The following is a 24494-nucleotide window of genomic DNA, read 5'->3' on the forward strand; positions in this document are numbered from 1 at the left end:
TTGCTTCTAGTTCCGGTGGTAAGGAGTCCTTTCCAAATATAACAGGAATAAAGAAGTTACTTCCCCTGCTGCCATCATCTCCCAACAGACTGAGCAAGAATATTTTGAGCGCTACAGCAAAGGTGATGTAAACTTTGAAGTAAAATCTTATTTAGATTTGTTCTGTTTTTTTTTTCTGTTTGTTTCTTGTGTGTGTGTGTGTGTGATCAGGGTGTTTATTAACTACGTGTCTGTTTTTTAGACAGTCCATCAAACCCTAGATGATGATCAGCCGTGTGACTTTTTCAAGAAAGGGAATAGGGTGAATAAATCTTATCAGAAAAGCAGGTAAATAGTTTTTCATGTAATTGCTTTGTCTTGCAAAAGGCACGTTATCTCAGTTCTCCAGATTGATATGTGGTTGGGAAAAAAATATGTCTGTTGATAGGAAATATATACTTATATTTCTTGTCTGGCAGAAATAATTTTAAACATTACTAGTTGGTAAAAATTCCAGAGGTCTTAATTATTGCACTCTTAGCAGAATCCACAATTTGGGGTAAGCCCCTTAATCATCTGTCTATGTTAGTTTCCTTTTCTATAAAAAGGATACTGATAACTTTTACGGATGCACACAGACAGCTAGAGGTAAATGAAAGTTTTAACAATATTGGCTATGAGTTCTAAATAGTGGCAATTCCTTTATCCATTTCATCAACATTTATTGAGCATGTGTTATGTTACTGGCAATGATTTAACCTCCAACGTGTTTATTTGTTAAGAAGTGACACATTTTCAAGTAATTGCTTAGTGTGGTGGAAACACAGACGAATGTAAACCAAACAAATGAACCTCTGAGGTTTCCACAAAGCATGTTTACCACCCAATTTTTTTAACCCCACCAGACTGATGTTGCTGAGAAGTATTATTCATCTTGGCAAAATGCTATGTTCTTGGTAAATAAGTCAAAAAGAAAATATTTTCACCTCTGATATGAGATCCTGCCTCAGAACAAATTAGAGGAAGAATCAGTTGCCATGCTAGTAATGCACACGGTATTCACAATGTCTACTTCCCCGCCATTCAAAGGATTGCATTAAACCTATTTTTTAAATTCATATTGTGTTAAAAGGTATGATTGTATTCCTATTCCTCTAAACAGTTTTCCTGAGTGTGTTTTCTATTTGAAAACACTTTGATAAGCTTTTGGTTTAAGGTGTAGGTTGTATATGCTACACTTTTCCTTAAGATTTTTGTCAGCTCAGAATTACCACCAATCAGTGATTAAGTTCTGTAAAACTTGTATTTTAAATCCTGTTTACATTTAATTGAAAATAGGTATATAAAAGAAAGTTGTGGATTTTACTTGTTCATGTTATTAAACACTGCTCATCATTAGCAGAACAGATTGAGCGTCCTATGAGAGATGTTTTCCAAACTAATGTTTAAAATGATAATATAAGCACTTTATGAAATGTTAGTGTTTTTCTTAAAAGCTAATGTTTGATGTAAAATAGAATCATGCATTTACTCTGGCACCTACACTATGATGTTTCCTAAGTAGAGTATCAAGTGGAAAATTGTCCTGTAACTTGTTCTGTGAGTTTAGAGGCCTCACATTTTCTAATACCTCGCGATAGCTGAAATATACCACTAGGGGATTCTTTTGGTTCCTTTGTTCAGTCATCGGCTGGCCAGTTTTTGTCAGATGGACTAAGAATTGCAGGTTTATTTCTCGCAGCAATATGAATGCAGGCCCCTCTTGGAATAAAGTACAACGTCCAAAGAATTCAAGAAAAAGGCAGAGTAAATCCCAAGTCCCCTACGTCTCGTCCCAGCTGAAAAGCAGTCTCGGAGGATGTGTCCCCCAACCAACTGAGGATAAACTGAAGGAAAGCATTTCCCCGGAAGGAAACCCCAAAAGGAGTCCCCTTGGCTACAGGTGTCGGGGGTCCTCAGGGAACAAGTTGTTTCTGGACTTTCAGACGATGAAAATTGTCAAAGAAGATGCTGAGGAGGACAGTGCCAGTGACCTCTCTGATTCAGAAAGAATCCCCGTCCCCCCTTCTCCCCTCACGCCTCCAGATCTTCACCTTCGAGCCGAAGAGATTGATGTGGTTCACTTCGATCTGCACCCAGGGCAGGGTCCCACCCAGCCCGAATACTGTTACCCCGACTTCCTCCCGGCCCCGTGTAACTCCTGGGACCTGCGGGACATGGCTGTGCTCCTGCACTCTGAGCGCAGGACAGAGGCCGTGCCCAGAGCCGCGGGGCCGCTGGGGAAGTACGTCGACAGGCTTGTCCAGCTCGAGTGGCTACAGATCCAGACTGTCCAGTGCGAGAAAGGAAAGGGCGCCAAGGCGAGGCCTCCCACTGCCCCTGGGACCTCGGGGGCTCTGAAAAGCCCTGGGAGAAGCAAGCTGATTGCCAGCGCTCTGTCCACGCCTCAGCAGGAAGGGCCTCCGAAGTCAGGCCCTTCACGAAAGAAAGACGTGCACCGGGAAGACGTCCATCCGTCCTATTACACATGTGAGGCTTCCACCAAACCCCTCGATGTGCTGAGTAGCAGCAGACTGTGTTCTCAGAAGCAAACCCTGGACGTGCAGACAGAGGAGAAGAAAAAGAAATCCAACAAGAGCTCCAAGCTGCAGCACTGGCATCTGTCCTGCGGGGACGGCGGCGACCCTAACATGGAGAGCAGCGTGAACCTTCGCTTTCCCAGGCAGCCAGCGGTGATCGGGGACTCCACGGACACCTACAAGGCCTCCAGAGCGCCAGCACATGCAACTCTTAAGAAAAAGGGAAATGCAAATAATTGTGCTCGAGCCACTATATCCAGCGAGAAAAAGCTCAAAACAAATGGAGTAAAACCAAACACACACAAATTCAAATCATAACTGAGATGATGAATTGCAAGGACCTGCAGGTGCCTCAATATTGGAGCGCTTCCAAAAGTTACAATACTGTGAATTTTAAGAGACTTTGGGATTACTGACACTGAAGAGGTTGACCAGTTCTTTAGTCCACGCCACGCCCACCCAAGCCACAACCGGGTCGTTTCCAAAGAAGGGTGTCTTTCAGTAACCATATTTTGCGTTGACAGTCTTAGGCAAATGAGAGCCCTTCAGATAAAAATTAACCAAGTTCTGTGCCATATAAAGAAATAAAACGACAGCTCTCCAAGGGAAGAGTGGACTAAACTTCTGAAACCTCAGCCAGGCCACGTACAGCGTATGTAAACTAGTGCGTACTGCTTCAAACGGTGTAGTATCCTGAATGTCTGAAATAGGGCTCTCTGCATCCTTATCCTAAACTATTCAAGCAGAAGGTCCGGGCATCTCACTCCTGGGGAAGCTTCGGCTCTTCCTCGAGTTACGGAGCAGCTATTATGAGCAAAGTCATTTATCACTAAGCTGCCTGCTCCTTCCAGACAGTGGAATCTAGTGCTTTCAAACACTTTCCCTGACGTGGGTTTAAAAAAAAACAAGGCCTTTTCAATTTAGAGGTGGTGGCGAAGTCCATTTCTATATTCTCTAAGCTGAAGTTAAAATAGCGTGCAGGCTTCGTCCCAGTGGACGTCGGCGGGTCTGAGCACGGTTGTTAGCACGTGATGGGAGGAAGAATGAAACAGTTGGCACCAGAATCCCCGGCATGTGTGGCTTCTCTGAAGAGGTGCCGTGGGAAAAAGCATCAGAATGATGATCTGTCTTCATTTGCGAGAGCAGGACTTTATAATCTTGCTGGGAGCAGGGGGTGGGAAGGCGGACCACGGATCAGGTTACTGAATGTCAACCTCCTCACCTGGCCCTGCGGCTTCCTGACTCCCCTGAATGCTTCTTATTTAACCGCTGTTAAGTCACATCTACTTGTCCCTGTGGTTGTGCTGAGAGATTTCTCTCGATATTATGGTGAATATCTGTAGAACCTTTGCTTGACTACTTCTTGATATACAGTATGTTTTAATGACTGCAGCTGATTTTATCCCTTCAAACGATTATTCTATTTGTTTTTTTACATATATGTTTCTGTTTTCTCACCTTTGGGACAAATGAAAAACTTGGCACTTTTCATCTGAAAATATTTACTAACCCGCAGACTTTTCACCCAGTAACTCAGTGTCATCCAAGGCACTGTTTAAGTTAACATAAAGACAAGATGCATTTATAAATAATTAAAATAATAGGCCAAAGTTGAATATTAAGATGCCATTTTAAAATCTGATTTTAATCGTATTAAACAACAAAAATTTTTATGGTAATTTTTTTCCTTCTAAGACTTTTATTTACAGAGTCCCTCTTATATTCTCTCTCACACCACCCTACTGGAGAAAGCACTGCTTACAATAAAATCTTATGCATTTTTATAAATGAACAAACGATGTACATCTGGCAGGCATTACTTCTATGGTTCGCAATTATACTATAACTTTTGTACTCAGTATAAGTATAGTGTTTTGAAAACATAGTGCTAGTCTTACTTTTCCTTTCTGTGGTTCCTGAGTGGCACCCCACATGTCCCTCGACGGCCCTGCTCCTGTGAGTACAGATGGGTTAGTCCTATATACACTGCCGGCACCCAATTCATGAGCCTTTCTCTGCTAGATTTTTATGCAGCTCTTTATGAAGTATTCAGGTTCGATAAATCTCTGTAAGCACATTACATATATTTACACACACATATATATATACACATATATACTCCTGATATTAATCCTACAGGGTTTATGCTGAGCTGCCGCCTCTCCCAGTAATGCACCTGTGCAGGTACCCTCAGAGATCTGGAGGGTGAGGGTGACGTAGTTTACCTTTCCCGGCCTTGTGTATTTCTGAGCTGATTAAGAAATGTTGAGGTAACGCCTCGGATGTTACATTTGTTCCTAGCTCTTTGACTTGAAGTTGGTTGCTTAATTTGGGGGGATAGCTATAATGTCACATGTTAAGGCAGTTTTAAAAGCCTGAAAAAGTGGCTTTACTTGTTTACTTTTTTGCCTCGGGTTGGTAGTTTATTTTAACCAACATTACTGTGATTGGATCAGAGCTCCTAATGAATATAGGTTCATTATGGAACATAAGCACAATTTTGTGATTTCTTTTTTTTTTTTTTTTTTTCAAACATCTTTATTGAAGTATAATTGCCTTACAATAGTGTGTTAGCATCTGCTTTATAACAAAGTGAATCTGTTATACATATACAATATGTTCCCATTTCTCTTCCCTCTTGCATTTCCCTCCCTCCCACCCTCCCCATCCCACCCCTCTAGGTGGTCACAAAGCACCGAGCTGATCTCCCTGTGCTATGCGGCTGCTTCCCACTAGCTATCTATTTTACATTTGGTAGTGTATATATGTCCATGACACTCTCTTACCCTGTCACATCTCACCCCACCCCCTCCCCATATCCTCAAGTCCATTCTCTAGTAGGTCTGTGTCTTTATTCCCGTCTTGCCACTAGGTTCTTCCTGGCCTTTTTTTTTTTTTTTTTTCCCTTAGATTCCATATATATGTGTTAGCATACTGTATTTGTTTTTCTCTTTCTGACTTACTTCACTCTGTATGACAGACTCTAACTCCATCCACCTCATTACAAATACCTCCATTTCATTTCTTTTTATGGCTGAGTAATATTCCATTGTATATATGTGCCACATCTTCTTTATCCATTCATCTGTCGATGGACACTTAGGTTGCTTCCATGTCCTGGCTATTGTAAATAGAGCTGCAATGAACATTTTGGTACATGACTCTTTTTGACCTATGGTTTTCTCAGCGTATATGCCCAGTAGTGGGATTGCTGGGTCGTATGGTAGTTCTATTTGTAGTTTTTTAAGGAACCTCCATACTGTTCTCCATAGTGGCTGTATCAATTTACATTCCCACCAACAGTGCAAGAGTGTTCCCTTTCCTCCACACCCTCTCCAGCATTTATTGTTTCTAGATTTTTTGATGATGGCCATTCTGACCGGTGTGAGATGATATCTCATTGTAGTTTTGATTTGCATTTCTCTAATGATTAATGATGTTGAGCATTCTTTCATGTGTCTGTAGGCCATCTGTATATCTTCTTTGGAGAAATGTCTATTTAGATCTTCTGCCCATTTTTGGATTGGGTTGTTCGTTTTTTTGTTATTGAGCTGCATGAGCTGCTTGTAAATCTTGGAGATTAATCCTTTGTCAGTTGCTTCATTTGCAAATATTTTCTCCCATTCTGAGGGTTGTCTTTTGGTCTTGTTTATGGTTTCCTTTGCTGTGCAAAAGCTTTTCAGTTTCATTAGGTCCCATTTGTTTATTTGTGTTCTTATTTCCATTTCTCTGGGAGCTGGGTCAAAAAGAATCTTGCTGTGATGTATGTCATAGAGTGTTCTGCCTATGTTTTCCTCTAAGAGTTTGATAGTGTCTGCCCTTACACTTAGGTCTTTAATCCATTTTGAGTTTATTTTTGTGCATGGTGTCAGGGAGTGTTCTAATTTCATACTTTTACATGTTCCTGTCCAATTTTCCCAGCACCACTTATTGAAGAGGCTGTCTTTTCTCCACTGTATATGCTTGCCTCCTTTATCAAAGATAAGTTGACCATATGTGTGAATTTTGTGATTTCTGATGCACATCTTTTAATGCACTAAATGCTGCAGATAAGGATCTCGCCATTCAAGCAGACAACATTGGAGAGTTGAGTCAGGAGTTCATTCAGTTCATCAAATTGAAGCCATTGAATCTTGTGACATGAGTCATTGTATTTCTAAGAAGTGCCTCTCATTTCTGTGGAGTTGTTTACATACATGTTGCATTTAAACCAATTAAAATGATCCAATAAAATAAAATAAATGGTAGCAAAAAAACCCCTCCAAGTTTAGAGAATGTAAGAAGAACCGCTTCAAGCTTAGGATCAGAGGAAAAAGTTGTAAAAAAGTACAAAAATGAATTACAAAAATATATCAGTATTAGCTACAATTGTTTAGGTTGGGACTATTTCTCAAATCTTTAATGACTAAACTGGCTGAAGGCTTGTAACTTAACTGGAATAGGGTGGGATTGGTGGCTATGACAGAAAAGATGGGGGAGAGGATATCATTGATTAGTAGTGGTTCTCAGGCCTATTTGGTTAGTTTCCAGAAAGAAGAATTTCTACCTTACATGTTTAAATATTATCTATTTCCTCTTTCCTTTATGCTCATTTACGTGAGTAATAAAATAAAAATATAAAACTCTTGGTGGTACTGTATTTCAAGGTAATAGAGAAGCAGTATTTATTACTTATTCATGTACATGTACACAGCACCATTCAAAATGGCCTGAAAATATTCAGCATGTTATTTGCTGTGTATTTATTGTATGCTTGGTTTTGTGTAAAATAAAACAATACACATAGGTTTTTGTGAATCTGGACTTTTTCCTTCCTTGAGATCAATTAAACACTAGAAAAATATTGCCTGGATTTTTCTGGTATGGTTTTCATTTGCCTTTTATGCAGTTTTATTTCAGAGTTTGTCTTATTTCTCTCCCTGATTAGTTCAAAAAACTGCTTGAGGGGGAAATTCTGTTCCAATTCCTTCCTTAATACTGAGCAGCATACCTGGCAACAGTACTAGCTGCATCTCAGGAGCAACCCTGGCTGTACCTTTCTTGGGTCCCTCTTCCTTTTATTACCCCCAAAGGTGGTTAGGGAAGCAGATGAAAATTCAGTAAAATTGACATAACATGTGATAGAAATCTATTGCACGTTAACGTACCCGTCCAGAAACGAGCCCCGTGTCTTTTCGAGGAAGTCCCCCGGTTAGGAGGTGGCAGCTGTGAGCAGCTACTGGCGTAAGCGTTCTGAAAGTTTTTCTGCTCCTCTTTCTAAACTCACTCTGACAATGAGGTGCCCTCTTTTGAGTCTACCAAATAGTGGCAGTTTAAAAAAATAACTTTGGGGTGTAAAAAAGCAAGTTCACTGAGTAAATTGACATCTTAACTGACTTTATTCTGTGATTCACGAAATCAGCAGCACCCAGTCCAGCAGCTAGAAAGGGGCTCTGAGGGGCTGTATGAAATGGAACTACAGGCAGAAGGGAGCCGGACAAGAAAGCTATACCAGCAAAAAGCAGATTGGTTGTGTCAAGGTCGCCTTCCTTTAGGGGCCAGGATGGCAGGGGGCGATCAGGCAGGCGACTGAACGAGTCCCGTCTAGGCTGTTCCGACAGACGGGCTGAAGATTCCGTTTCGGGACAGCTGAAACTGTTGCTAAGTCTCGGTTTGGTGAAGTGGGGCTTAGCATAAGCGACTCATTTGGGGCCTGCTGTCTTGTTTTTAACGGGGTTTACAAATAATTTTTTGATAATTTGAAAGTTAACCATGCTGGAGGTTTTAAATCATTTGTACAGAAAATGGTAGATTATCTTTGGATGCGGCTCTTTTCTTATCCACAAGGTGGCAACTAAACCTTTTAGGGCAGCACTGAATGGGTTCTGTGAATGCCTTCTGACCAAATGGAGACATTTTTCTTGTAATCAAAAAGACATGGGGAGTGGGGAGGACTGTTTGATTTCAGACACAAGAAGATTAAGACTTTTCTCTTTGAAAGATTTAAGGATTGATTTGAGCAAAAATCAATTCAAATTGAGCAGCACCAAAGCCTTAGAGGTTAGCAGCACTACTTCCCGGACAGGAGCTGAGGGCGGAAAATTTTATAGAGAGGATGCAGAAGCAAGGGAATCATTTGATTGGCTGTGGCTTAAGTGGTCGTGCCATTTGGGAAAGCCTGATTGGCTGTTGGTGATTGGATTGTTTTTCCTGCTCTTGAGGCATTTGCGGGAAATATTCCGCTTAGGGTTTGGGCTGCTGAGGTAGGCGAAGAAGGGGTTAAAACCACCTCAGTCCAAAAGCCTCCTTGCATCATTACTTTGATATCATAAAACACTATTTATAGCATAGAAACAATGTTCCATGAAGGAACATAAATCATTCGTTTATAAATATCTTCAGAAGGACCCTGTTCAAAAAATATCATTAGTATATCTCTGTCCTCAGCAATTTGGTATTTAAGGAATTAACTGTGATAACACTGGAAAATATATATCGAAATTTAAAAATGGGATAGTCGTACATATAACTGTCCCAGCTTGCATGATATTTTAGAGAAAACTAATGATGCATATTTAACTTTCAATTCCGTTCAGCTAGCACAATTTTATGCCTTGCTCCTCGTATTGTGAGCCCCACTTCAGACCCACTAATGGTGAAGGAGTTCAGAACACACCACCCCAAAACATGTCACTCTGGCATTTGGATGATTTTGAGTTAAAGGCACTTGAAAAACAGCAAGTACAAGAAAAACACTCCTACCTTTCTGCATTCTCTTAAAAGCAGGAAATTAAATTCCTCTATGAAAGATGTGCTCCTTATAGCAGGAGGAAAGTAACGTTTTTCATCGTCAGGGATGAGAAGTTGAGACCGAGAGAACTCTACACAAACTTTATTTGTTCAAATGATTCTTAACTTCCTCTAGTCTTCCACATCGTGTAATCACTTTTCCACAATTGCCCACTTTGTTCAATCTAATATAAAAGCAAGTTAGTGTCACCATTTCTCTGAGTCTTCATTCTTTATGAAGGCTCCTGGGTCCTGTAAGACTCGTGTTAAATAAATTGGTGTGCTTTTCTCCTGTTGATCTGTCTCATGTCAATGTAGCTGTCAGGCCCAGCCAAAAAGAACCCTAAGAGGGTGAAGGGGGGCAGAACTTGCCGCCACAAAATATGCCTCTTTGGCATGAGGATTTTTTTAGGCTGATCATTTTTGAGAAACAGCAGACACTGGAGAGGCTTTGAAAACTGAGACGTTACCCTTTTGTAAGAAGACATTTACATTGTTAAGGGAAATCTCCATCTATAAAGGTGTCTTCCTCTCTGTACCTGGAAGAGGAGGATGAACTAAATCTAGAAATTCTTATCAGTCTTATCAACTCTTATATTAAGGCAGGAGTTAAACCTGCATAACAACTATACTCTCGTTTCCTGTGCTTTTCCTGACAACTTCCTTTCACTCGCTCTCCCAAATCCAACATCTATTGTCTTTAGCTGGAGATGGTATTTATGGCGGCTAGGCCATTTCTGGGAGTTCCTCATTTTTCCTGGGTGTCTCCCATGTATACAGGGAGTATACAGGTTATTCAACTTCTGTTGGTTTTCCTCGTGTTAATCTGTCTTTTATTACAGGGGATCTCAGCCAAGAGGCTAGAGGGTAGGGGGAACATTATTTTTCCTTCCCCATGTCAACTACAAATTGGCACTTGCCATCTACCTCTACAAGGATTAAATCACATGTTGCTGCAGCTGCTGACCTTCGACACCCCCTGAAAGGAGTTCAGGGTGGAGGGCAGGAATGAGGCACTCTGTGCTCTGGGAAAAACTGGCAAAACAGGTCTTCAGATAGTTAGATATTTTCAGGAGCCGATTTTATGAGCCCACTTCTTGTATCTCCTCCTATCTAGAAAAGCACTAAAATCCTTCATGGTGATGTCTGCTCCTTGTGACTAGCAGAAACCTTCTGCAAAAAGATATGCGTTTGATCGCATGTACTCCCCCTTCACCAAAATCACATCTACACTGACCTTCCCCCCTACTTCTTTGGAGCAGTTTCTCAGAGCTATCTGAGATGCTGTCTCCCAGGCTATAGTCCTCATTTTGCCCCCAATAAAACTTAACTCACAACTCTCACATTGTGCTTTTTTTTTTTTAAGTTGGCACTCACAAGGGTAAAGGTAAACGTTGGCTTCCAGAATCAGAGTCTGTGTTTTAACAACATTTTTGGAGGTTAAAGTTTGAGAAACCTGCCTTTATGGCACTTAAAGTCTGCAAGGTTGAAGTGGCTGCTTTGACAGCATTTCACCTGCTGGACCAGTCCCCTCTCGTGCTTTGGCCACTAACAAAGTCTTCTGCTTACCTCTGTCTACTTCCTCCAGGGCTTAAAGGCACTTAGCTGGCTCTTTACCTCAAGAATAGGTCACTACTCAGCCATCAAAAAGAAGGAAATTTTGCCCTTTGCAACAACATGGATGGACCTGAAGGGCATTATGCTAAGTGAAATAAGTCAGACAGAGAAAGACAAATACTGAATGATATCACTTACATGTGGAATCTAAGAAATATAACAAACCAGTGACTATAACAAAAAAGAAGCCGACTCACAGATATAGAGAACAATCAAGTGGTTAGCAGTGGGGAGAGGGGCAATATAGGGTAGGGGATTAAGAGGTACAAGCTGTTATGTATAAAATAAGCTAAAAGGATATATGTAGGGAATATAGCCAATATTTTATAATAACTATAAATGGAATATAATCTTTAAAAATTGTGAATCACCTGTAACTTATTAATCTTGTATATCAACTATACTTCAATAAAAAAAAAAAAAAAGCATAGGACACTAACCTGCATGCTTCATGGCTCTGATGACCTGTGCCACAGGTGGGTATGAAGGAATGGAGGTGTCTCAGAACACATCCACCTTGAGTATGTTTTTCTTACATCCACACTCTTCTATTTTTAAACTCCAGGTGTAGAGAACTCACCCTGCCTTCAGCTGACTTTTTCACATACTTCATTCAACATTTGGGCCAGGTTTGGTAGGGTCACCACTTCCTGTCACCACGGTTTTCCTCTGAACTCATCTCTCTGGAGATGTCCACATTAATAAAGGAAACAGAAAGAAAAGGAAGGCTTGGCCCTTTTCCTATGTTGTTCAATTTTCTAAATACTGAAATGAAATGCTTTTTGCTAACAGGTCTTCTGCAATAATGAAATGAATGATCTACCAAGTTTAACCGAAAATATTTAAAAAGGAAGCATATATTTTTACCTCTACAGGACAGTTTATGTGGGAAGACAAAGTAAATAGCCTCAAATCTTTATCTCCCTTCTTCTTCCCTAAAAAAGCATAAAAACATTTACATACATAAACAACTGAAGAAAGAGCTTGGTGATTCTACTATCAGAATACTTGCAAAAGCGAAAAACGCTCCAATCTGTTGTACTTGGCAGCATTTCACCCCCTAATTGTTCATCTACAATGATTAGTTGAACAAATAGGGGCAAGAGATTAAAATCTCTCAAAGGAAATTTTCTGGCCAGCTCTTGGTGGCGGACTCAAAATACTAAAACATAAGGGACCACTTCTGATCAACCTATGTGACTACAAAGCACGCATATAGGAGACAAACATTTGTGAGTCACTGAAAATAAATCAGGAAATACAAGTGATGAATTATTTTATTCTGGCATGAAATCTAACACGTTAGATGTGTTCCCCTGTACGTGTGTTAGATATTGGGCTACAACTAGACACATGATATTGACATTGGAGTAAAACTACACTTAATAATAACTTGGATTTTTTTTTTTTTTTACTGCTGGAGTCAAATTCACTCCAATGATTTTTTTCACCAATATTGTATTGTAAAAAATTTTGAACACACAGAAAAGTTGAAAGAACTGTGCAGGGAACACCCACACGCTCAGTACCCAGATCCTGCGTGAACACCTGGCTCTCGGCCCGTCTGTCCATCCTCCGTCTGTCCATCCTTTTCCGGACACCTGGTTCCCTTTAGTTTCTGCGCCTTTGGTCTCTCTCCAGAGGCTCCAGGCACTTGTTGTTTTATGTTTTGTTGAAAGGTGATCATTCTACAAGGCAGGGCTGGGCTTGTGGGAACCACTTCCCCATTTCTGGAAGCACAGCCCTTCCTTGGGTTGTTTTTTGTTTTGTCCCTTGGAGACTGTTCTCAGAAGTTAAGTTTTTCCCCTGACTATGAAGAAACAGACTCTCCCCTCTTCTCTCTAGCTCCCACCAGCACAGGAGGGCATGGCTGTGGGTCCCACTGGGACACCTTCCTTCCCTCCCTCTCCTCTGTTTCCAGGTGGTCGCTTAGGTTGGCTCACCTCCGTGGAGAAGGCGTCCAAATGTCCGACTCTGGACTCCTCTATGCATATGAGGTGTCCTCGCCCTCCCGACCAGCAGCATCCCACTGCTGGGATGCTCATACCTGGAAGAAGGCTCATACCTGACCATTCCCTTCTTCGATGTTGACTTGACCCACGGGAGAAATTCGGTTTCCTCGCCACACTCAATGGAGGAAGTGATGGGCACTTTTCCGTTATCCTTCTCTGAGTCCTGTTGGCCACCACAAGGCCCTTCATCTCAGCTGGGCACAGGGCTCGGCCAGCCAGCCACTGGCCAAGCAGAAGTCTGAGCCAGGATGGGACGCCAGGGCCTTGTCTTGCAGTGACCCTCGTGCTTGACCAGTGATTCTCAGGAAGCTCCCGTCCCATGCACAGGAAAAATCCAACTCACTGATTTCCTGAAGTGGAAAGAAATCATCCCATCCATCTGCAGCAGGGAAGGTGGGATCAGCTCTCACTGCAAATGAGGCCCAAGGAAGCCAGCTGACACCCACCCCCCTGGACTCCTCACCAGTGGGTGGGCTGGGACCAGGAAACTGGGCTGTGGTGCAGGTTGCGGGCCACAGGGTCAGTCCTGCCATTTGGGGGAATGCTGAGGTGTCTGGTCCTAACTGTTGGTGTCTCTTTTTAGAACGTCGTGAACTACTGCTTCTTTATTCTCAGTTAAGGACTCTACTCACCACTTCCTGGGCCAGTAGAAACCTCCCACGCAACATGCTTTTCCTTGAAAAGATGGAAGATGAACGTGTTTCAGTTGTCTTGACTAACAACCCTGAAAATGAAACTCAGTGAGTGCCTGGCATTTGCAGGAACCCTGCCTGACAGGGATAATTCAAGACAAAATCCTTGCTTAGAGGCACTCATGATGCGTTTATCATTATAAAAAACACGGAGAACTTGAGGTGGGTTGGGCACCCCTCAACACCCAAGGTGTGAATGTAGAGTCTAGATAATTAATTCTCACCCTTACCTTCCTATTAATCAAGAAACTTTTATCTCACCATCACTTTCTTCATTTCAGCTTACATTGAGCTGGGAGCTGCCGCCTTGTGGCCATAAGGTATTACTGCATGTCTAAGGACAGGAACACTGACGGTCTTCCCTGGAATCGTGCATACACAGAACAGAGAAACTTGACATCTTCCAGCTCTGACTCACCTAAGACATAAGGCAGGAGAAGCCCAGAGTCACCAGCCGAGTGAGTCACAGCCTAACTGAGAAGGACTGCCATATGGGAAACTGGCTTCTTGCTCAGTTACTTTTAAATGTTTGAGGATGTTGAAAATTTGGTTGTTTTTTAATATATTAAAATACCAATTTTCTTCAACTTAAAGCAAATATAAAAGTGGAACCCTTCACTCGCATTCCCCAGCCCCTCTCCGGATCTCTGGAGGCCAACACACTGTCTTTCTTGATCAACATTTTCAGCGCCAGCATTAGGGGTGTACAACCTGCATCTCTCACGAACATTCCACATGGTTCAGTTTACCTCATCTATAAATTCTGAATTAGTGACTCTAACGTAATCAAGTTTTGAATAGACTTACACGGAATCAAAATATCCACTTTGAGGGGCTTCCCTGGTGGCGCAGTGGTTGAGAATCTGCCTGCCAATGCAGGGGGCACAGGTTCGAGCCCTGGTCTGGGAAGATCCCACATGCTGCGTAGCAACTGGGCCCGGGAGCCACAACTACTGAGCCTGCATGTCTGGAGCCTGTGCTCCACAACAAGAGAGGCCGCGACAGTGAGAGGCCCGCGCACCACGATGAAGAGTGGCCCCCGCTTGCCGCAACTAGAGAAAGCCCTCGCACAGAAACGAAGACCCAACACAGCCAAAATTAAATAAATTAATTAATTAAAAAAAATCCACTTTGAAAATAAATGCAAGGTTGTAAATTTGATAATTATTGTTATGCTTCTCTTTATGCACAGGAAATAGAGAGATCTTAAAATTACATTAGTTACTCTTTTCAATAACAAACTATTAATTTGGATTCAGATTATAAACTATTCAAATTAAAATGTGCAGCAGCCTCTCGTGGAGCTATGAATGTACGGTAAGGCAAGAAAGCCTATCTTCTATTTCATCTGCTGAAAAACTGTTTACTATTTTAAACAAGGTGATGTGATAACAAGGTAATGAGGACTAATGGATGTCAGATTTTGTTTTAAACTTGGTCATTGCAGCCTTAGTATTGGTATGGTAGAAACTCAACTTGTGTTTTTTTCAGAATTCTAATGCAAAGACCCCCAGGTTGGTACAGAGACCCCACCCGTAGGGAGTCTCTTTCCCATCCCTCCTCCCTCTTCCTTTAATCCCAAACTCAAAAAGCCAGATTCATCTAAGCGTAAAAGAGATTTTGGTAGAAAAAGTCTATAAACCCCAGAGCCTCGAGACATGGTTGGGATGAAGATTGTTAGTGCTTTGGAAAGTAAAAGGTATACTTTTTCTTTTTTCCTTGATAAAGTTATCCTTTCCTTTTCCAGTTCTTTGGTTTCAAATGATAGAGACTATAAGGAAATAAACATTAAAATACCCTGCTACAGAAAGAGATCACTGGGCATTCCATTGATTTTTGGAAACTAAAAATAAAGAAACTAAACCCCTACTTCCCCAGAGCCACTGGTTTCACTTTCCTCTGACTGAGCCCTAATCTCCTGGGGTCAGATTCCCAGCCTCATGTCTGCTGTATGTGTGGCAGGGGCAGTTTTATTTCCCTCCACTCCCTTCCTAAGAATTCTGCTTGTAGCTAACGAGGTTAAAGGCTAAGGCTCAGCCCACCCCACTCTGATAAACCAAGAAAGGCCAGGGATTAGTTTGCCTAATCCACCAGAGGGCAGACAGCAGAAGCAAGAAGAACTACAATCCTGCAGCCTTTGGAAAAAAAACCACATTCACGGAAAGATAGACAAGATGAAAAGATAGAGGGCTATGTACCAGATGAAGGAACAAGATAAAACCTCAGAAAAACAACTAAATGAAGTGGAGATAGGCAACCTTCCAGAAAAAGAATTCAGAATAATGATAGTGAAGATGATCCAGGACCTCGGAAAAACAACGGAGGCAAAGATCGAGAAGATGCAAGAAATGTTTAATGAAGACCTAGAAGAACTGAAGAACAAACAAACAGAGATGAACAGTACAATAACTGAAATGAAAACTACACTAGAAGGAATCAATAGCAGAATAACTGAGGCAGAAGAACGGATAAGTGACCTGGAAGACAGAATGGTGGAATTCACTGCTGTGGAACAGAATAAAGAAAAAAACATGAAAAAGAAATGAAGACACCCTAAGAGACCTCTGGGACAACATTAAATGCAACAACATTCACATTATAGGGGTCCCAGAAGGAGAAGAGAGAGAGAAAGGACCCAAGAAAATATTTGAAGAGATTATAGTCGAAAACTTCCCTAACATGGGAAAGGAAATAGCCACCCAAGTCCAGGAAGTGCAGAGAGTCCCAGGTAGGATAAACCCAAGGAGAAACACACCAAGACACACAGTAATCAAATTGGCAAAAATTAAAGACAAAGGAAAATTACTGAAAGCGGCAAGGGAAAAATGACAAATAACATACAAGGGAACTCCCATAAGGTTAACAGCTGATTTCTCAGCAGAAACTCTACAAGCCAGAAGGGAATGGCATGACATATTTAAAGTGATGAAAGGGAAGAACCTACAACCAAGATTACTCTACCCAGCAAGGATCTCATTCAGATTCACTGGAGAAATCAAAAGCTTTACAGACAAGCAAAAGCTAAGAGAATTCAGCACCACCAAATCAGCTCTACAACAAATGCTAAAGGAACTTCTCTAAGTGGGAAACACAAGAGAAGAAAAGGACCTACAAAAACAAACCCAAAACAATTAAGAAAATGGTCATAGGAATATACATATCAATAATTACCTTAAACATGAATGGATTAAATGCTCCAACCAAAAGACACAGGCTAGCTGAATGGATACAAAAACAAGACGCATATATATGCTGTCTACAAGAGACCCACTTCAGACCTAGGGACACATACAGACTGAAAGTGAGGGGATGGAAAAAGATATTCCATGCAGATGGAAATCAAAAGAAAGCTGGAGTAGCAATACTCATATCAGATAAAATAGACTTTAAATAAAGAATGTTACAAGAGACATGGAAGGACACTACATAATGATCAAGGGATCAATCCAAGAAGAAGATATAACAATTATAAATATATATGCACCCAACATAGGAGCACCTCAATACATAAGGCAACTGCTAACAGCTATAGAAGAGGAAATCAACAGTAACACAATAATAGTGGGCAACTTTAACACCTCACTTACACCAATGGACAGATCATCCAAAGAGAAAATTAATAAGGAAACACAAGCTTTAAATGACACAATAGACCAGATAGATTTAATTGATATTTATAGGACGTTCCATCCAAAAACAGCAGATTACACTTTCTTCTCAAGTGAGCACGGAACGTTCTCCAGGATAGATTACATCTTGGGCTACAAATCAAGCCTCAGTAAATTTAAGAAAACCAAAATCATATCAAGCATCTTTTCTGACCACAACGCTATAAGATTAGAAATCAGTTACAGGGGAAAAAAACGTAAAAAACACAAACATATGGAGGCTAAACAATACACCACTAAATAACCAAGAGATCACTGAAGAAATCAAAGAGGAAATCAAAAAATACCTAGAGACAAATGACAATGAAAACACGACGATCCAAAACCTATGGGATGCAACAAAAGAAGTTCTAAGAGGGAAGTTTATAGCAATACAAGCCTACCTCAAGAAACAAGAAAAATCTCAAATAAACAATCTAAACTTACACCTAAAGGAACTAGAGAAAGAAGAATAAACACAACCCAAAGTTAGCAAAAGGAAAGAAAGCATAAAGATCAGAACAGAAATAAATGAAATAGAAACAAAGAAAACAATAGCAAAGATCAATAAAACTAAAAGCTGGTTCTTTGAGAAGATAAACAAAATTGATAAACCATTAGCCAGACTCATCAAGAAAAAGAGGGAGAGGACTCAAATCAATAAAATTAGAAATGAAAAAGGAGAAGTTACAACAGACACCGCAGAAACACAAAGCATCCTAAGAGACTACTACAAGCAACTCTATACCAATAAACTGGACAACCTGGAAGAAATGGACAAATTCTTAGAAAGGTATAACCTTCCAAGACTGAAACAGGAAGAAATAGAAAATATGAACAGACCAATCACAAGTAATGAAATTGAAACTGTGATTAAAAATCTTCCAACAAACAGAAGTCCAGGACCAGATGGCTTCACAGGTGAATTCTGTCAAACATTTAGAGAAGAGCTAACACCATCCTGCTCAAACTCTTTCAAAAAACTGCAGAGGAAGGAACACTCCCAAACTCATTCTATGAGGCCACCATCACCCTGATACCAAAACCAGACAAAGATACTACAAAAAAAGAAAATTACAGACCAATATCACTGATGAATATAGGTGCAAAAATCCTCAACAAAATACTAGGAAACAGAATCCAGTAACACATTAAAAAGATCATACACCATGATCAAGTGGGATTTATCCCAGGGATGCAAGGATTCTTCAATATACGCAAATCAATCAATGTGATACATCATACTAACAAATTGAAGAATAAAAACCATAAATCATCTCAAGAGATGCAGAAAAAGCTTTTGACAAAATTGAACACCCATTTATGATAAAAACTCTCCAGAAAGTGGGCATAAAGGGAAACTACCTCAACATAATAAAGGCCATATATGACAAACCCACAGCAAACATTATTCTCAATGGGGAAACACTGAAAGTATTTCCTCTAAGATCAGGAATAAGACAAGATGTCCACTCTCGCCACTATTATTCAACATAGTTCTGAAAGTCCTAGCCATGGCAGTCAGAGACAAAAAAGAAATAAAAGGAATCCAACTCAGAAAAGAAGTAAAACTGTCACTGTCTGCAGATGACATGATACTATACATAGAGAATCCTAAAGATGCCACCAGAAAACTACTAGAGCTAATCAATGAATTTGGTAAAGTTGCAGGATACAAAATCAATGCACAGAAATCTCTTGCATTCCTATACGTTAACAACGAAAGATCAGAAAGAGAAATTAAGGAAACAATCCCATTCACCATTGCAACAAAAAGAATAAAATACCTAGGAATAAACCTACCTGAGGAGGTACAACACCTGTACTCAGAAAACTATAAGACACTGATGAAAGAAATCAAAGATGACACAAACAGATGGAGAGATATACCATGTTCTTGGATTGGAAGAATCAACATTGTGAAAATGAGTATACTACCCAAAGCAATCTACAGATTCAATGCAATCCCTGTCAAATTACCAATGGCATTTTTTACAGAACTAGAACAAAAAATCTTAAAATTTGTATGGAGACACAAAAGACCCCGAATAGCCAAAGCAGTTTTGAGGGAAAAAAACGGAGCTGGAGGAATCAGACTCCCTGACCTCAGACTATACTACAAAGGTAATCAAGACAATATGGTACTGGCACAAAAACAGAAATATAGATCAATGGAACAGGATAGAAAGCGCAGAGATAAACCTACGGTCAACTAACTATGACAAAGGAGGCAAGAATATACAATGGAGAAAGGACAGTCTCTTCAATAAGTGGTGCTGGGACAACTGGACAGCTACATGTAAAAGAATGAAATTAGAACACTCCCTAACACCATACACAAAAATAAACTCAAAATGGATTAGAGACCTAAATGTGAGACTGGACACTATAAAACTCTTAGAGGAAAACATAGGAAGAACACTCTTTGACATAAATCACAGCAAGATCTTTTTTGATCCACATCCTACAGTAATGGAAATAAAAACAAAAATAAACAAATGGGACCTAATGAAATGTAAAAGCTTTTGCACAGCAAAGGAAACCATAAACAAGATGAAAAGACAACCCTCAGAATGGGAGAAAATATTTGCAAACGAATCAACGGACAAAGGATTAATCTCCAAGATATATAAACAGCTCATGCAGCTTAGTATTAAGAAAACAAAAAACCCAATCCAAAAATGAGCAGAAGACCTAAATAGACATTTCTCCAAAGAAGACATGCAGGTGGCTAAGAAGCACATGAAAAGCTGCTCAACATCACTAATTATTAGAGAAATACAAATCAAAACTACAATGAGGCATCACCTCACACTCGTTAGAATGGGCATCATCAGAAAATCTACAAACAACAAATGCTGGAGAGGGTGTGGAGAACAGGGAACCCTCTTGCACTGTTGGGGGGAATGTAAATTGATACAACCACTATGGAGAACAGTATGGAGGTTCCTTAAAAATCTAAAAATAGAATTACCATATGACCCAGCAATCCCACTACTGGGCATATACCCAGGGAAAACCATAATTCAAAAAGACATATGCACCCCAATGTGCACTGCAGTACTATTTACAATAGCCAGGTCATGGAAGCAACCTAAATGCCCATTGAAAGACGAATGGATAAAGAAGATGTGGCACATATATACAATGGAATATTACTCAGCCATGAAAAGGAATGAAATTGGGTCATTTGTAGAGATGTGGATGAATCTAGAGACTGTCATACAGAGTGAAGTAAGAAAGAGCAAAACAAATTATCGTATATTAACGCATATATGTGGAACCTAGAAAAATGGTACAGATGAAGCGGTTTGCAGGGCAGAAATAGAGACACAGATGTAGAGAACAAACGTATGGACACCAAGGGGGGAAAGCGGCAGGGGGGTGGGGGGGGTGGGATGAATTGGGAGATTGGGATTGACATGTACACACTAATATGTATAAAATGGAGAACTAATAAGAACCTGCTGTATAAAAAAATAAATAAAATAAAATTCAAAAATTCAAAAAAAAAGAAAGGTCAGGGAGCAGGGAGAGGAGAGTTGAGATGAGAATGCCTGGGACAAAGTGACTGAAGCGTGATTGGAGGAGAGGGCCTGCTGGAAAGGCCGGGCTGCAGGTGAGCCCCCAGCCCGGAGGACTGCCCATCGCCCACAGGCTCTGGGTGTATCCCAGCATCCCCACGTCGGCATGAGCTCCAGGGCCCAGTCCGCGCTGCTGCTGCTTCTCGCACTGCTGACGCTGCAGCTGAGCAGGGACGGGTACCCACAACCTGGCGCGTGGGATCTACCTGCCAGGGGCCAGGAACTGAGAGCACAGCTCCAGCTGGCTCTGCCCCTTCGAGGGTAAGGGGTCAGGGGTGGACTGCGTGTGATCGGCCGCAGCTGAGAGCGAGGGGGCTGGGAACTCTAGCACAGGGGAGGAAAGGGATTTTCCAGAATTTATACAAAGGAGGGGTTTAGGGCCACGATCTGTTTGGGAGAGTAGTGGGAACAGGCTAAGGGGACTCGCCTTAAAACCGGTGTATAGAGTACACACACTTTTAGATTTATATCAACACGTTTCCTAAGGATACGTCTGTTCACCTTACATAAGACTGAGAAAATCTCAATTGAGTACGTCAAAGACAGTTTGAGCAAACCGATGGGGGTGGGAAGGCTAAATCCCCCTGTCCCCCACCAGTTGCCTCGGCTCAACTGGGAAACAAACAGTAGAATCAAGGTGAGAAAAGTATGGGCTTGTTCTGTTTGTACTTACGGTGGACGGAGTTGACGCTGCTGCGTATGCCTGTGGGTCACGACCCGCTGTCACTTTCCTCGGAGCGGGAGGGAGAGCTGCAAGACCCCCGCGTTGCTGCTGAGTTCCTCCTTATAAACCCGGCCGAGGGCAGAGGCAGGAGGCCCTGCAGTGGGCGGGGGTCAAGATGCTGGGCCTGCGCTGGGTGACTGGGGTGTGGCCTGGGCATCCGGGTTTTAAAGGTTTTTTAACTTCACCTTGTTAAGCTTCATTTCCTCCACCTGAAAATGGAGCTAATGCTTGTACTTATCTGTGGGAGTCAATGAGGTAATACAGAGAACCTGCATCTTTCTGTTTTCGCAGCCCTGGTGAAATGGTTGCTCTGTTTACTCAGGGCCGGGGCTGCTACTGCTGATTGGCTACTCGTTCTGGGCCAGGTGCTTTCATAGCCACTGGGGTGTAACAGTAAACAAAAGAGCAAACAAAAAGTCCCCAGTCCTCTAGCCAGCTCTGCTTCTGAAATTCGATGCCTTATTTGGCACCCTTTGCTTGGTGTTTGGAGGACTTTCTTGGTTACTTTTTAACATGGAAGAACCTTTTTTTATAAATTTATTTTATTTACTTTTGAGCTGTGTTGGGTCTCATTGCTGCATGCCGGCTTTCTCTAGGCTTTCTCTATTTGCGGCGAGCAGGAGCTACTCTTTGTTGCGGTGCGCGAGCTTCTCATTGTGGTGTCTTCTCTTGTTGCAGAGCATGGGCTCTAGGCGCATGGGCTCAGTAGTTGTGGCTCGCAGGCTCTAGAGTGCAGGCTCAGTAGTTGCGGCGCACGGGCTTAATTGCTCCACGGCATGTGGGATCTTCCGGGACCAGGGCTTGAACCTTGGTCTCCTGCATTGGCAGGCGGATTCTTAACCACTGCACCACCAGGGAAGCCCTCTTGGTTATGTTTTGCCATGAGGAGTTGTGTGTTCTGGTAGAATCCTGTTTTAGTAGCCCATGTTCGCCCAGATTTGAATACATCACAAATCAAACCCTGTCCCCATCTTTGTCCTGCTCCTGCCCTCACCCCTAACTGGACTCATTAGAAAACAGAGGTGTATTTTTCTCCTTTCTGTTGTGTTAGCACAGAGCCCGGGCAGGTCGATTCACGTCGGAGGGTGTGGTGGGTTGGCTGGCCAGTAGGACTGGACTGTGGGTAGCAATTCCGTGTGTGTTGGAAGCAGCTTTATACAGATTCCAGGGGATCAAGGCCAAGGGAGAGAATGGGATGCAGCAGGATTCAGAGGTTTTGAGCAATCCGCACTCTGGACCCTTCATTGGCGAAGACCTTTGCGCCCGGGAGGTGCCCAATTATTTGCTGAGCGGGCTGTAAGTAACCTATTCCTTTCCACCCCTACCTTTTCCTCCCACATTGGCTTCGGACCAGCTCTGACATGTAAAGCAGGCACCCCCTCCCCCTCCTCTGATCCAGATTTAAAACTGGTACCCATTCTGCTGAAGAGCTGCAATGTCTACGACAGTTTTCTCCCCAAATCCCCCACCCTTGCTTTGTCATCCTGACCTGAAGCAAAGGACAAAGCTGTGACGCTGCTGCGGGTCTTTGTCCCAGATTCCACGACAAGCCACAGAAGCAGGGCCCCGCTCCCCTATTTGCCATTTCTAGTCCTGAGAGCCTGCACATCCTCGGCTTTGGGCTGGGGCGGCTTCCAGGACCCAAGAGGAGGGAGGGTTTGAGAAAGAAGTTAGTGCACAAAGTCTGTTACGGTTGGTTGTTGTTTTTAATCTGGGAAATTCTGAGTCGAGTTATCTTTGAAAAGTTTGTTAGCATTTATGCTCTGCCTGATTAACTCACTCAACCCCTTCATTCAAGAACAACAGAGCTGGCGGATTGCAGGAGGTGAGGGGTCATATGGTCAGAGGTGATGCTGAGCCCTCAGCAGGGGACAGAGTGGCTGCTCTCTGTCCTAAGAGCCCCGAGAACCCCGTTTTCTGTTGCTCCATGCCAAATCCGCACCTGTAAAGGATCAGCCAAGCTTCCATACGCAGAGAATGTGTTTGGACCCGTGTGCTAGTCTCCAAGGGCTGCTATTACAAAGGACAAACTAGGTGGCTTAAAGCAACTGAAATGTACAGCATGGTGACTCTAGTTAATAATTCCAACTCGCATATTTGAAACTTGCCAAGAGAGTAGATCTTAAAAGTTCTCATCACAAGAAAAAAAGTCTGTTACTATAAATGGTGACAGATATTAAGTAGACTTATTGTGGTGATCATTTTGACATACATACAAATATTGATTGAATTATTGTGTTGTGCTCATGAAACTAATATAATGGTGCATGTCAATGATACCTCAATAAAAAAAAAATTCTTCTTGAATTCAAGTTTGCTGTAAAAAATATTTTTAGGAAAGAATTATTTCCATATAGGTCTCTTAGTTCTTTAGGACCTTCTATAGACACAAAGCCTTCATTTACTGAGATAACTTCTCCCCAGAGGTGCCACGGCTATTCAGCCTGGCCTGCCGGTGACATGCCCTTAAGTCAGCAGCAGCTGTCATGTGATGGGCACTTTGGACCTTACAGTGTCTGCCCACCTGCCACACTCCCATGAAACAGGTGGACAGTGCAGCTGGAGATGCGCTTTGAGAAAATTTTCTCCCCAGTCGCGTTATAGAAAGCATTATGTAAATCTTTTGAATGGCATCCTCTTTGGACAAACAGCCTAAAATTGGCAGGGATGGGAAATATAATTAGCATACTTACAAGATCATTTAGACAAATATAACTGTTTCCAGTCTTCCTGCCTCACCAATCGAGACAGTGCAAATGAATTCCAAGCGGTGCATAAAGAGAGGAGAAACAACACACATGTGCACACAAGGATGTGAAATTTCAGGTGTCTCTGGGCAAGAAATACACTCACTATTTCAGGCCTCTTTTCCAGCGCTCCAGCCGGCTCCTA

At 41.9% G+C, this 24494-nt stretch overlaps 1 protein-coding gene and 1 long non-coding RNA gene across 4 annotated transcripts in view; one reads left to right on the forward strand and one right to left on the reverse strand.

The window, feature by feature from the left end:
- FAM217B (family with sequence similarity 217 member B) overlaps positions 1–24494 on the forward strand; it is a 28857-nt gene that overhangs the window by 1698 nt on the left and 2665 nt on the right. Inside the window, exons 2-4 of one of the 3 annotated variants that reach the window (XR_003623673.2) lie at positions 11–122; positions 242–327; positions 13929–14105. Coding sequence is in view for 2 of the 3 variants with exons in the window: in XM_057529506.1 (XP_057385489.1) it covers positions 1725–2876 (1152 nt within the window). In the remaining variant the exon portion in view is untranslated. Of the gene's footprint in view, positions 1–10; positions 123–241; positions 328–1705; positions 5590–13928; positions 14106–24494 lie in introns of those variants that run through there. The other 2 variants (XM_057529506.1, XM_007185226.2) reach the window with 2 other exon arrangements.
- Positions 12127–21822, reverse strand: LOC114238282 (uncharacterized). The gene is made up of 4 exons (XR_003623674.2): positions 21552–21822; positions 13909–14065; positions 13588–13679; positions 12127–13305 (listed from the first exon to the last, which is right to left on the reverse strand). It is a non-coding gene; the product is annotated as an uncharacterized LOC114238282 (long non-coding RNA).

This window comes from Balaenoptera acutorostrata, chromosome 15 (genome assembly GCF_949987535.1).
Source record: "Balaenoptera acutorostrata chromosome 15, mBalAcu1.1, whole genome shotgun sequence".
Taxonomy (NCBI): Eukaryota; Metazoa; Chordata; class Mammalia; order Artiodactyla; family Balaenopteridae; genus Balaenoptera; species Balaenoptera acutorostrata.